At 36.3% G+C, this 12,969-nt stretch overlaps 1 protein-coding gene across 1 annotated transcript; it reads right to left on the bottom strand.

The window, feature by feature from the left end:
* Positions 1 to 2,945: 2,945 nt before the first annotated feature.
* On the bottom strand, positions 2,946 to 6,163 carry LOC112052188 (chitin-binding domain protein cbd-1). The gene is made up of 2 exons (XM_024091176.2): positions 6,157 to 6,163; positions 2,946 to 5,405 (listed from the first exon to the last, which is right to left on the bottom strand). Exons 1-2 carry the CDS (start codon positions 6,161 to 6,163, stop codon positions 3,067 to 3,069), a joined length of 2,346 nt encoding a protein of 781 aa, XP_023946944.2. The 3' UTR covers positions 2,946 to 3,066.
* Positions 6,164 to 12,969: the final 6,806 nt, after the last annotated feature.

Genomic DNA, 12,969 nt, shown 5'->3' with positions numbered 1-12,969 from the left:
CTTATCTCTACAAATACGAATCTGTAGAGAGGTCAATTCTGTACCTGAAATATATTTCCGAAATAATAATCAATCATCATATATATCAGGGGGTGATTAGTGATCGATACTGTTGCCAAAAATGCAATCAGTAAAATGTTGTTGTAAAAAACCTAACCTAACCATTGGTTTCTGAGCTTCTCAAGTCCCGGTTCTTAATAGTATGTGTGGATTTCACAATCTATCGACGATTCAAAATCTTGTGAGTTAAATTACAAAGTAATGGTATTTACAATTTTACGATGACAATCACAGAAACTTTTATTTTCCACACAATTGCCAGGTTTCCATTGATCGCCTAATTATACCAGTATACTGTTTGCGTGTACTTATTAAATTGCTCTTAGGTTTCTGTTACTTTTTTTCCGTTGATGCTCATGCAGTGCATAAATATTTTCCGATCCGCCACACGGATTAACCCAATATAAAATTCAGACTAAGACTCCACTGTCCGTCCGTCTGTCATCAGGCTGTGTCTCATGAATCATGGTGATTAAACACTTGAAATTTTAATATATGGTCTGTTGACCTTACAACAAGAAATATTAAAAAAGGGAATAAAATAAATATTCAAGGGGGTTCCTGTGATTTAAGCTCGTTTTTACAGATACGGAACCCTTCGTGCGGGAGTCCAACTCGTACTTGACCAGTTGATTTACACAATAGGCCGGCATTAAGGCCCATATGACCATGCTTTACTATATGATTGTTAGTTTTTAAAGATAAAGTGAATGCACTTACCTTACATACACTCGGACATCGTTCTGAAAATAACTTGAACAGCTTCCTAAAATATCAAAACGTCGATATCTAAAAAAATAGTAGATTATTATACAAGGGGCTAAAAAGACCCATTATATACGAGGTATTTTTAGGGCCCGAGACGTAAGGCGAGGGCCGCCTAAATAGAAACCGAGTTTATAATGGGTTTAGCCCTACGTGTTACACTCTGCTTTTCACTACGATTGCGAGAAAATAAAATAGTTTAGTACAATACTCAATGATTTGTTTAATTAAAAATTAAATGTACAAAGTCTACAATTTTGGATATTAAGGGAGATGCTTTTACCCGGTAACATAATTTCTGACTACTGTAAGTACGTGAGGTAAACGTGGGAGATAATAGTTTAAAAAACTCACACACAAAATCATCACACACACAATCACACAAATACAGTCACAAATTTACAATGAATTTCTGAAAAAAATCAAGTGTGTATTATTCACGCCTAATTTTTTTTAAATTTTCGCTTTTTATTTTTTTTTTTCACATGAGAAAAAGGCAAAGGTATTACACCGTAAAGGATGTCCCATGTCTTCAAATCTCGCTCTATTCGCAACTCAATAAAAATTAAATAAAAAAATAAACGCATTCCACAGACAAGTACGCTGCATTTCATTCCAATTTAAAGTTTTTTATTTATTTTTCAAAACAGTGCCTTACCTATAATTATTCTATTTTCGAATAAAACCTCCTCCATTTTATAGTAGGCTAGTACTTGGCTAGTACTCGTAACAGACGAGAATAAAAAAAACAAAATTACTTTAGCCCCTAGAGGCTAATATGCTTGTTTAGCCCCGCTGTGGAGTGGTAATATGACAGTGTTTTTGAGCAAGAGTAGTAAAAAATCGATTTTTGAAATTGGAATAAAAACAATGACCCCTATTTATAAAAAATAATGTAACAATGTTTTTGACAATGTATGATTCAAACATTTAGGTTTGAATCATACATTGTCAAAAACATTGGTACAAATTGAATAAAGCAAATTAATGCACGAGAGATCGATCTACTCTGAACCTTTTCTCTGTCTGTCGTAAAGAAACTAAAAAATTCGAAACAAAAATATTATTATAAAAACAAAAACCCGACTGCTTAAGTGTAAGAACTGAAAAGAGAAAATCAAGTGTCGCAATATCTATATATACAGGGTGTCCCGAAAATACTATGACATACTTTAAGGCTGATAGCGGACATCAAGGCCTACTAAAATAACGCAATATATGTAAGCCGAAATTTTGTATATGTGAATATTTTGATGAATATTTTTCTATATGTACAAAATACAAAAATCGCTACCTTCAATGCAGTTTAGTGTCATGTGATGAAAAATTACTTCAGCGTTGATTTTATGCTTGGTAATTATTTTTGATGAGTTGTTAAGCCAATGAAATTTTTGATTTTTTCTACTAAAAAGTGACTTTTTTTCCAAAAAATGGGCCTGGTTATTTTTTTATGTTTAACGATTTTTATTTCGTGTACTTTTTTAACGGTCCCGTGGAAAAAAATGTACTAGGCAAAGTTGTACATCTAACTTAAAACATGCATTTAATAAGGATTCTCAAAACGTAAGTACATAATTTTTAAACACTTGGTCACAATTGATATTTTAGTTTCGGAAGGGGTGGGTAATGTAAAAATCGTTACTTACTAAAATTTGTTCCTATCACTTGACTGACAAAAGAATTAATATTGAATTATAGGATAAGCAGTTGGAATGACAAAATTTGCATGGAAAATGTAATAAAAAGACAAGTACATGTTTAAAAACTACATGTTCCTAGATGTTTAAATTGTCTTGAAATATTAATGTGAGTGCGTGTGCTGTTAAAAACAATCGAAAAATGGTATTCCATTTTTCGATTTCTAATACTTGGAATTGGTCATCAACGAGACCGTGAAGTATTATGATAGGTGGAATAATAGAACCAAGCTGGTCAGATGATGAAGGTCAGGGAAACCATCTTTTTATGTCTTAGTCCTCCATTTTTAAGCTTGACTTATAAATATAGTTTTGAATCTATTTATCATAAAGATTCAATGCGGGTAGTTGCTAGCTTTTTGGCTTATATTTTTTTAAGGTTTATTAATCTAATAAAAAAATAAATATAAATTCAATTTGACTAGTGTCGAAACCTTTTATTTCATAATGATACAATTTTTAATTATAATTTTTTGAGTTTGCTAATATAAATTTATAATATATTATGTTATTAAACAAATTCAAGTCCAAGCTTCGCAGGTTTTCATTGTTTTCTATCTCCACATTCAACGTTGCTCGGCCAATCGCACAATTGGAGTACTGTGCTGTATTGAAGACCGCTTTGGCATGTTATCTCAACAGGTTCACCGTGGCTACATTTGTAGAACTGATTGCAGTTTTCGTGAGCGACAAGCGCTCCTTCATTTGAAGAGCGTGCACATATTCCAGATGCATTTGCAGGATCGTCATTGCTAGAATCGTCACCGGTATCAGGTACAACTCTGTCTCCGCACACCACCCTCTCAGGCCAGTCACACCAGCCATTGAAAATATCATAAAGAAGGTTGCTACTGCATCTCAAAGCTTTCGGTTTCCCATTGGAACATTTGAAGTACTGGTTGCAGTTTGTGTGTGCGATTAAAACACCATCAGATCCTTCACGAGAACAGATTTCTGAAGCTTCACTGGGGTCGCTGTTGGGAGCTTGGGTGACAGCTTCAGTTGTTGATGCGCTCTCATCCGGGACAATTCGTTCACCACAGTCAACTTTTTCGGGCCAGTCGCATTTCTCGACGCGATAGTTATAGAGAGTTCCGGGCGTACATCTCATAACAATTGGGCCATTCAAACTGCAAATATAGAATTGGTCGCAGTTCTTGTGGGCAATCAGTATACCTGTGGAGTCTGCTTGTGCGCAAATTGTCGATGCATCATCAGGATTATCATTGAAAGGACCATTATTCTCTGTAGTTGTAACTTCTGTTGTTGTAAAAACCTCTTCTTCGTCGTCTGAAATCGTTTTGTTGCCGCAGTTGACATTGCTACGCCAGTCACATGCCCCGCGGACAGGGTTAAAGACGAGATCTCCAGGACATCTGCGGGCAATCGGCTGTTTTTCAAAACAATTGTAGAACCAATTACAATATTCGTGGGCTACTAAAACGTCATCAGATTCTTCCTGAGCGCAAATTTTATTAGCATCAACGGGGTTATTATCAACGGGGTCGGGTTTTTCTGTTGTGATATTTTCACCACCATTATCATCATCTTCAGGTTCTGAAATCGGTTTGTCACCGCAGTTGACATTATAAGACCAGTCACATTCCTCACGGACAGGATTGAAAACGAGATGTCCAGGGCATTTGGCGGCAACTGGCTGCTGATCAAAACAGTTATAGAACCAATTACAATATTCGTGGGCTACTAAAATGCCATCAGAGTCTTCTTGAGCACAAATTTCATTAGCATCAACGGGGTTATTATCAACGGGTTCGGGTTTTTCTGTTGTGATATTTTCACCACCATTGCCATTGTCATCATCTTCAGGTTCTGAAATCGTTTTGTTTCCACAGTTGACATTATAAGACCAGTCACATTTCTCACTGACAGGATTGAAGACGAGATCTTTAGGACAATTGTGGGCAACCGGCAGTTCATCGTAACAAATGTAGAACCAATTACAATATTCGTGGGCAACTAAAACTCCATCAGAATCTTCCTGAGCACAAATTTCATTAGCATCAACGGGGTTATTATCAACGGGGTCGGGTTTTTCTGTTGTGATATTTTCACCACCATTGTCATCATCTTCAGGTTCTGTAATAGTTTTATTTCCACAGTTGACATTACTAGTCCAGTCACATTGTCCGCTGACAGGATTGAAGACGAGATCTTTGGGACATCTGTGGGCAACCGGCAGTTCATCGAAACAAATGTAGAACCAATTACAATATTCGTGGGCTACTAAAACGCCATTGGAATTTTCCTGAGCACAAATTTCTTCAGCATCAACGGGATTATTATCAACGGGATCAGGTTTTTCCGTTGTTGTAATATCGCCACCATTATCATCATCATTGTCCTCTGAAATAGTTCTGTTTCCGCAGTCGACATTTTCAGCCCAGTCACATTTATCTTTGCAGGGATTGAAGAGTAAGTTTCTCGGACATCTTAAGCTAATGGGTTCCTGATTTGAACATTTATAGAATTGGTTACAGTATTCATGTGCAACTAAAACACCATCAGAATCAGAATCTGCACAAATTTGTGGTGCTTCCGTAGGATCGTCGTTACAGGCGCCTTCGTTTTCATCACTGTCGTAGGGTGCGGTTTGTTCTGGTTTTGAATCGGAAATATTCCTACTTCCACAGTCCACGTTGTAGGACCAGTCACATTCCAGTGTTACGGTATTGAATAGAAGGTCTCCAGCACAATGAAGTTCGATAACAAATCCATTGGAGCATTGGTAGAACATGTTACAGTACTTGTGAGGAAAGATTTTTTGAATTGCTGCATCTAATGGACATACTATATCATTTAAATCTATGTCAATCGAAAGATCTCCGACTACTGCAGCGATTGCGCAGACCAATATAGCTGCGACTGTAAAGAAAAATAATTTGTATTAATTATACGTTCGTTGCTTTAGTTCGTGATAGCCCAGTGGATATGACCTCTGCCTCTGATTCCGGAGGGTGTGGGTTCGAATCCGGTCCGGGGCATGCACCTCCAACTTTTCAGTTGTGTGCATTTTAAGAAATTAAATATCACGTGTCTCTCAATCGGTGAAGGAAAACATCGTGAGGAAACCTGCATACCAGAGAATTATCTTAATTCTCTGTGTGTGTGAAGTCTGCCAATCCGCATTGGGCCAGCGTGGTGGACTATTGGCCTTACCCCTCTCATTCTGAGAGGAGACTCGAGCTCAGCAGTGAGCCGAATATGGGTTGATGACGACGATACGTTCTTTTAATGTTTTCGTTCTTCCCTAACATACTACCGATACCGACGATATTAACGAAATATTACATAGTATTTTTTGTTCAGACCCTTAAATTAATCAACACCACTTAGCTTTGCGACAATATGTACTTTAATATTTTGTGAAATAACTTCTAAACATTAAAGTTAGAATTTGGTATCAGTATATTTGGATTTAATAAATAAACAACTATAAATCAAATAATATATTAATAAATGGCTATCAACTAATTGTTAGTCAAAATTAAGATAGAAAATATTGAAATAATAATGAATAAGTAAGACTTCTGATTGACTGGATTCTTAAGGATCTTAAATTATTTTAATTAAAAATATTTCATACAAAGAAAACAAATATTGAAATAGTACATACCCCTCATTTTGTGGCTATAGGTCACTTGTACCAGTATATAGCAATGCACTGTACTAACTGATTGGTTTACAAGGAATGCACAATATTCGCACTTTTTCTTTAGTTTATATATGCACAGATTATCTCGTGATACATTTGATTGTAAAATGATTTCAAAGGATTTAACGACCTCATATAGGTATATCGGCAATTATATTACGATAAAAAAGTACTTGAATGAATTATAGATAATTGGTTAAGTGTCTGTCGGTCTTCGTCATAGAGAATCCATAACCAAACCTTTTACTAGAACATAAAACTTTACTTTGCGGAAGTATATCATAAATAGTGAATATTTGATATATTTTGCTATTCACCATTATCAACCCACAAACTAACGCCGCGCGGTTTCACCCACGTGGTTCCCTTCCCCGTGGGAGTACGGGGATAATATATAACCTATAGCCTTCCTCGATAAATGGGCTATCTAATACTGAAAGAATTTTCCAAATCGAACCAGTAGTTCCTGAGATTAGCGCGTTCAATCAAACAAACAAACAAACTGTTCAGCTTAATAATATTAGTACCTATAGATACTCGGCTCACTGCTGAGCTCGGATCTCCTCTCAGAATGAAAGGAGTTAGGCCAACCAAGCTGGCTTAACGCGGATTGGCAGTCTTTACGCAGAGAATTAAGAAAATTCTCTGGTATGTAGGTTTCAGTGTGATGTTTTTCCTTCACAGTTTGAGACACGTGCTATTTGATTTCTTAAAATGCACTCAACTGAAAAGTTGGAGGTGTACGTATGCCTCGGACCGGATTCAAACCCACACCCTCCGGAATCGCAGGCAAAGGCTATTACGGCTCATTTTGCTATTATCCACGAGAAACTAACAAAAACATGCGACAACGTCAAATCAAATTAACTGAAACATATAATATAAAATATAATAAATAATAAAAATTTTAATAAAAAAATACAACCGACTTCAAAACCTAAAAACGTACCCACTAAACTAAAAAGCGAAAAATAACATCATAATATGTTCTACCTGCTGATCAGTATGAAGGCGGTGCTAAGCCGGTGATGTATTAATTCAAGCCATGTGAGAATATCTTATAGATTTAGCTTTTGCACACAGTGTTGTTTCATGTGGTCCTGTCAGAAATGGCTTAAATTAGGACAACACCGGCTAAGCACCGCCTTCATACTGATCAGCAGGTAGAACATATTATGATGTTATTTTTCGCTTTTTAGCTTAGTGGGTACGTTTTTAGGTTTTGAAGTCGGTTGTATTTTTTTATTAAAATTTTTATTATTTTTCCATTTTTAGTGTAAAATTTTATCTCAAACGAATACATCAGACCCCTAATGACAGTCACAACCCATCTTGGTACAAAATTCTCAGCAATACAAATTAATCAAGCCCAAACACAAGGTAGCTACCGTAAACCGTTAAGGGGATCCCTTAATTGACCTTGGTCTTCATCATCAGACCCCTAATAACAGACATAACTCTCTAGGTAGAAAGTTCTCAGCAATACGAATTAATCAAGGCCAAACACAAGGTAGTTACTGTAAACTGTTATGGAGTTTCCTTAATTGTCCTTGGTCTTCATCACCAAACCCCTAAATAACATTCACAACCTATCCATGTGCAAAGTTCTCATTATTACAAATTAGTGAAGCCCAAACACAAGGTAACTGCTGTAAATCGCCGAGGAGTTCCCTCGTCTGTTTTATGGCTCCATCATCAGATCGATTTTAAACCTTCATGAAATTGTAGTGCTTAAAAGTAGTAAATGGAAAAGTATACGAACACACTAGACACCGATATAATTTTCGAAAGTTCCCCTCAATTTCTCCAAGATTCCATCATCAGATCTTGACATGATGGCAATGGGACCAAATGGGGACTATACCGTTTCAAACAAAAAAAGAATTTTTGAAATCGGTCCAGGCGTCTTTGAGTAATCGGTGTACATACATAAAAAAAAAAAAAAAATACCGACCGAATTGAGAACCTCCTCCTTTTTGAAGTCGGTTAAAAATATAATAAATAATAATCTTCCTACTATATGATATCCACGACGGGTTGTTAGTAAGTACTTACCATCTTAACTACTGGATGACATTTGTTACAATACAATACAAAAAATCTCAATTTCGTATAATATGTCAACAAGCATTTTGTCAAAGATATTAGTCTGCTGATCCGGTAAAAAATCCTCTGCGTATAATGTTTCACTCGGAAATTCGGAGCATCCTTGGGAGATATTGACTACTCTATGTAGAATCAAACAAATATCTATTTTGAATTTTATTAACTTTATATCTGTAATTATAATTAACAACTATTATGTTCATAATATGAGCCGTGATAGTACAATGGCATGACCTCTGCCTCCGATTCCGGAGGGCGTGGGTTCGAATCTGGTCCAGGCATGCACCTCTAACTTTTTAATTGTGTGCATTTTAAGAAATTAAATATCGCGTGTCTCAAAACGGTGAAGGAAGAACATCGTGAGGAAACCTGCATACCAGAGAAATTTTCTTAGTTCTTTGCGGGTGTGAAGTCTGCCAATCCGGGCCAGCTTGGTGGACTATTAGCCTAACTCCTCTCATTCTGAGAGGAGACTCGAGCTCAGCAGTGAGCCGAATATGGGTTGATAATGATGATGTGTCATAATATGCTACAATCTTTTATTTTTATCTCTTTTGTATCAACAGACGCCATCTTTACTGAAAATGCATTCCTACTTATTGCGTAAATCAATATTTCCTAGAATATAAAAAATAAAACTCAAATATATCAGATACTTTAATATGTTGAAGTCAATAGAAGAGAAACCGACGATTCTAGAATTGCCTGGAATAATCGCCCTTGTCTCTGACATAACCCCCAAATCTCCCTGCGTTAATTTGGTATCCACTGTCCAATGGCCATCGATCCCCAAGTTAGGAAAGATCAATAAGTAAGAGTCTACCTGAATTAGCAACATATTACAAGCAATCAAAAGATATGAATCCATAACCCGCGTAAACCGAAATTACATGATAGAAAAAAGAAAATAAATCCATTAATGTTTAAACTTTCGCAGCTTTATTTCCATATATTTTATTTTTATAATAAGTTTAGCCTATTTTTCTTTTTATGCGAAAGTTTGTTTGTTACGCTAACGGCTAAAGCGCTGAAACGGTTTTAAAATAATTAAACAAAGGAAAGCCACATTATTAGCAAATAACATAGGCTATATTTTATCCCCGCATTCCCATAGGAAAGTGTGAAACCGCAGCCTATCCGTTAGTTTATTCATAAAGCTTCTAATATTCATGTTTCGCAGTTTAACTGCAACATACTGGTTTATAATTTTGCAATTCACCTTTATTATTGATTTGTTTGATATCTTAATTTAATTTGCGTAATTTTTTGTTCAGTTGCAAGTCCAAGTGGCACAGTGAAATACCTAATATATCGTGTACCTAATCTTTCCACGTATTTTGCTTTGATTTCCATTGATCTCTAATTTCTTTAAAACGTTTTTATAATTTTACCTACCCTAATTCTGATTATGATTTTTAAAATTTTGCAACGTTTTTTTTTAAATTATAACCTGATTCTGATTTTTTTTTAAAATATTCCGAAAAATCTCTCCTTCGAGTGCAGAGGCCGGGAAGAAGCAATCGGTGGTCAGGGTTCAGACTCAGAGGGACCTTCTACACGCGTTTTTGTAAGCATCGCCTACCCTTCCCTTTATATTGTCACCGGCCCTCAACTTGTACCTACCTATTATTATGAATTCTTGGTGCCATCCCCATAACAAAGTTTGGCGGTTAGCAATCAGTATGTATGCGAAAAGCTTTCCTGTCTTCCAAAAATCGCTTCAGTTGTGGGTAGTCGAGACTGGTCCACTCTCTGACGTCGTCCAACCATTTTTGCCTTTGGTACCTGTTGGCTACGAGCGAGTAAAAGATAATATCTGGTAGGTAAGCGAGAAGAAATGCCAATTGGTTCCGTGCTGATCACGGAGGAGGAAGGTTATTTTTAGGACTAGCCGGCAGAAGTTCGGAGGGATTTTTTTTCCTCGACGACAACAAAAAAACAGATGTTGTTTAATTGCTATTCACTACAAGTCTGAAGTAAAACGACTGTCGGAACGAATACGGTTGCCTCGACCAACAGATTTCATCTATTCGCATCACACCTCTTCTAGGAATGATGTGTACTCAATTTTAACTTAACAGGGGTGTGATTCCGATATTTTATTCTCGTCGATGTAATTTCGCCTTTACAAAGTTTTATTAATAAATTGTCACTAACAACGAAATTGCCATGAAAATGAGCGATGTCACAGCGCTCTAACTTTACTGACTGACGGACAAACGGACACGAGTTATCATATAAGTGTCTCGTTTGGGTTGGCGGAACGTCTGATAGGGCCGTATTTAGCCACGGCCAGCACCTGACTAGACCTTAGGCAATTTAGAAAATACAAGATCCTAAACTGGCCGAAGCTGGGTCGAACACAGGACCTCTATCTCGGAATCTACCAACTGCGACAGTGAGGCTGTCAATCTGTTGGAGCACCTAAAAGTTTAACCACTAGACGAATCATGTCAGCCGATGGACGTTTACTGCACATAGGCCTTTTGTAGGGACTTCCAAACATCACGATACTGAGCCATCTGCATCCAGCGAATACCTGCGACTCGCTTGATGTCGTCAGTCTACTTGGTGGGCCATCGGTCAACCATCGACCAACACTACGCTTTCTAGTGCGGACTAGACGAATAGGTATTCATATCATTAATTAATAACATTTCTTGTTACTTCACTTAGTCATCGGCAGATAAATTAAAAACATGTTGTGATTTCAATAGAATAGGCAAGTGCTTCGATAAAAAACATATTCGTCAACCTATGCTTACTCAGTTGTTTTTGTTAAACTTAATTTAGTATAAAAATAGTTAATACATATTTTTATACTTTAAAATCTATACCTAACCTATTATAAAACAAAGTACTTTTCGTCTGTCTGTCTGTTCGCAAAAATCTCATAAGCTATTGAACGAATTTTCCTGAGTTTTTCACCAATAGATTTGTTCAATTGTTTGGAAAATTATAATTTTTATTGACGATAAAGTGTCAGAAAATGTCAAGCCGCGCTGGAGCTTCTATCAAAAACGTTGTCCCCATAAAAATCCCTTAGAGATATACATAACAAAGTACTGTATAGAATGGAGGGAAACCTATTACGTACTCTTTAGAACTACCAAAAATATATCTACCTTTTAAGTGTTGCGAAATATAAAATCAAAAGGGGAAATAGGGGTTGTAAGTTTGTTTGCAAAGTCATTCGTTTTTAGGGTTTCGTAGTCCAACAAGAACAACAAAGAACCTTTATTCGGCATGTCCGTCTGTCTGTCCGTCCGTCTGTCCGCGGTTTAGCGCAGAGACGATTTAGTACTGGCAAGCTATAATTAAAAAATTAAATATTACGTGTCTCTAACGGTGAAGGAAAACATTGTGAGGAAACCTGCATACCAGAGAATTTTCTTAATTCTCTGCGTGTGTGAAGTCTGCCAATCCGCATTGGGCCAGTATGATGGTCTATTGGCCTAACCCCTGTCATTCTGAGAGAAGACTCGAGCTCGAGGTTAATAACGAAGCTATAATTTAGAATGAGTATTTTCATTAAAAATGTGGACAAAGTTGTAAAATAAAATTAAAAAAAAAATTTTTTTGAGTACCTCCTCTACATATATAGTGAGGTTGACTCATTTATGTCATAGTATTGTTGGTTAGGTCTTTAAAAGGTGTGAGGGGTTTGCTAATATTATTTTTCGCTCAAAGTATCCGTTTGTGAAATATTAAGGTTTTTAAGTGTTAATTTTTGTAAAACCCTCTCCCAGCTAAACGGATAATTAGGCATACGTGAAAAAAAATTCTTCTTTATACCTCCTTAATCCGGTCCTCTCACAAAATCCTTTCTTAGCGGACTTCTATCATCTATAAACTACCTCCCTGCAAAATTTCATATTTGTATGTATAGCGATTTTTGAGATTTCGTGATGAATGAACCTTTCGCATTTATATATAAAGATTAAAAGGAAAGCTATAACAGTTAATTGATTTTTCGATTGCCATTTAAAATAGTTATAGTCAACCTAAAAAACGCGCTCGCGCAGCATAAAAATTGCATAAAGATTCCGTTTTTAATTAAAATTAGAGTTGACAACAAAAAGTTGTCAGTAAGATAATTCAGAGTTTTAAAACTAGAAATAAGAAATTTGGCATGAGTATGTATATTATTATGTATTTAATGTAGTCTATAAAGTGGTAAAAAGAAAATTTAAAAAAAATGAGGGGTGATCCATAGATGCAAAGTGAGGATGATTTTTCCATCTATCGCATAGTGTATTGCTATCGGTACTTTGGTGCATTAAAGGTTTAAAGTGCTAATTTTCTCTACGGAACCCTACGCGCGTGGCCTGACACGCATTTGCTTGGTTTTTATTCAAGTTACATTTGAAAAACTTGGTACGTTGCTTGGTATATTGCTGCAATAAGACCGCCTTTGTTACTTGTTTTCTATGTTTTCTTTTTGTATTCTTTGTAATTGTTTTTGTTTTGTGCAATAAAGTATAAATAAATCGTCGTCATCAACCCATATTTGGCTCACTGCTGAGCTCGAGTCTCCTCTCAGAATGAGAGGGGTTAGGCCAATAGTCTACCACGCTGGCCCAATGCGGATTGGCAGACTTCACACACGCAGAGAATTAAGATAATTCTCTGGTATGCAGGTTTCCTCACGATGTTTTCCTTTACCGA

This window comes from Bicyclus anynana, chromosome 17 (genome assembly GCF_947172395.1).
Source record: "Bicyclus anynana chromosome 17, ilBicAnyn1.1, whole genome shotgun sequence".
In the NCBI taxonomy this organism is placed as follows: domain Eukaryota; kingdom Metazoa; phylum Arthropoda; class Insecta; order Lepidoptera; family Nymphalidae; genus Bicyclus; species Bicyclus anynana.
This window is presented reverse-complemented; position numbering and strand designations above follow the sequence as displayed.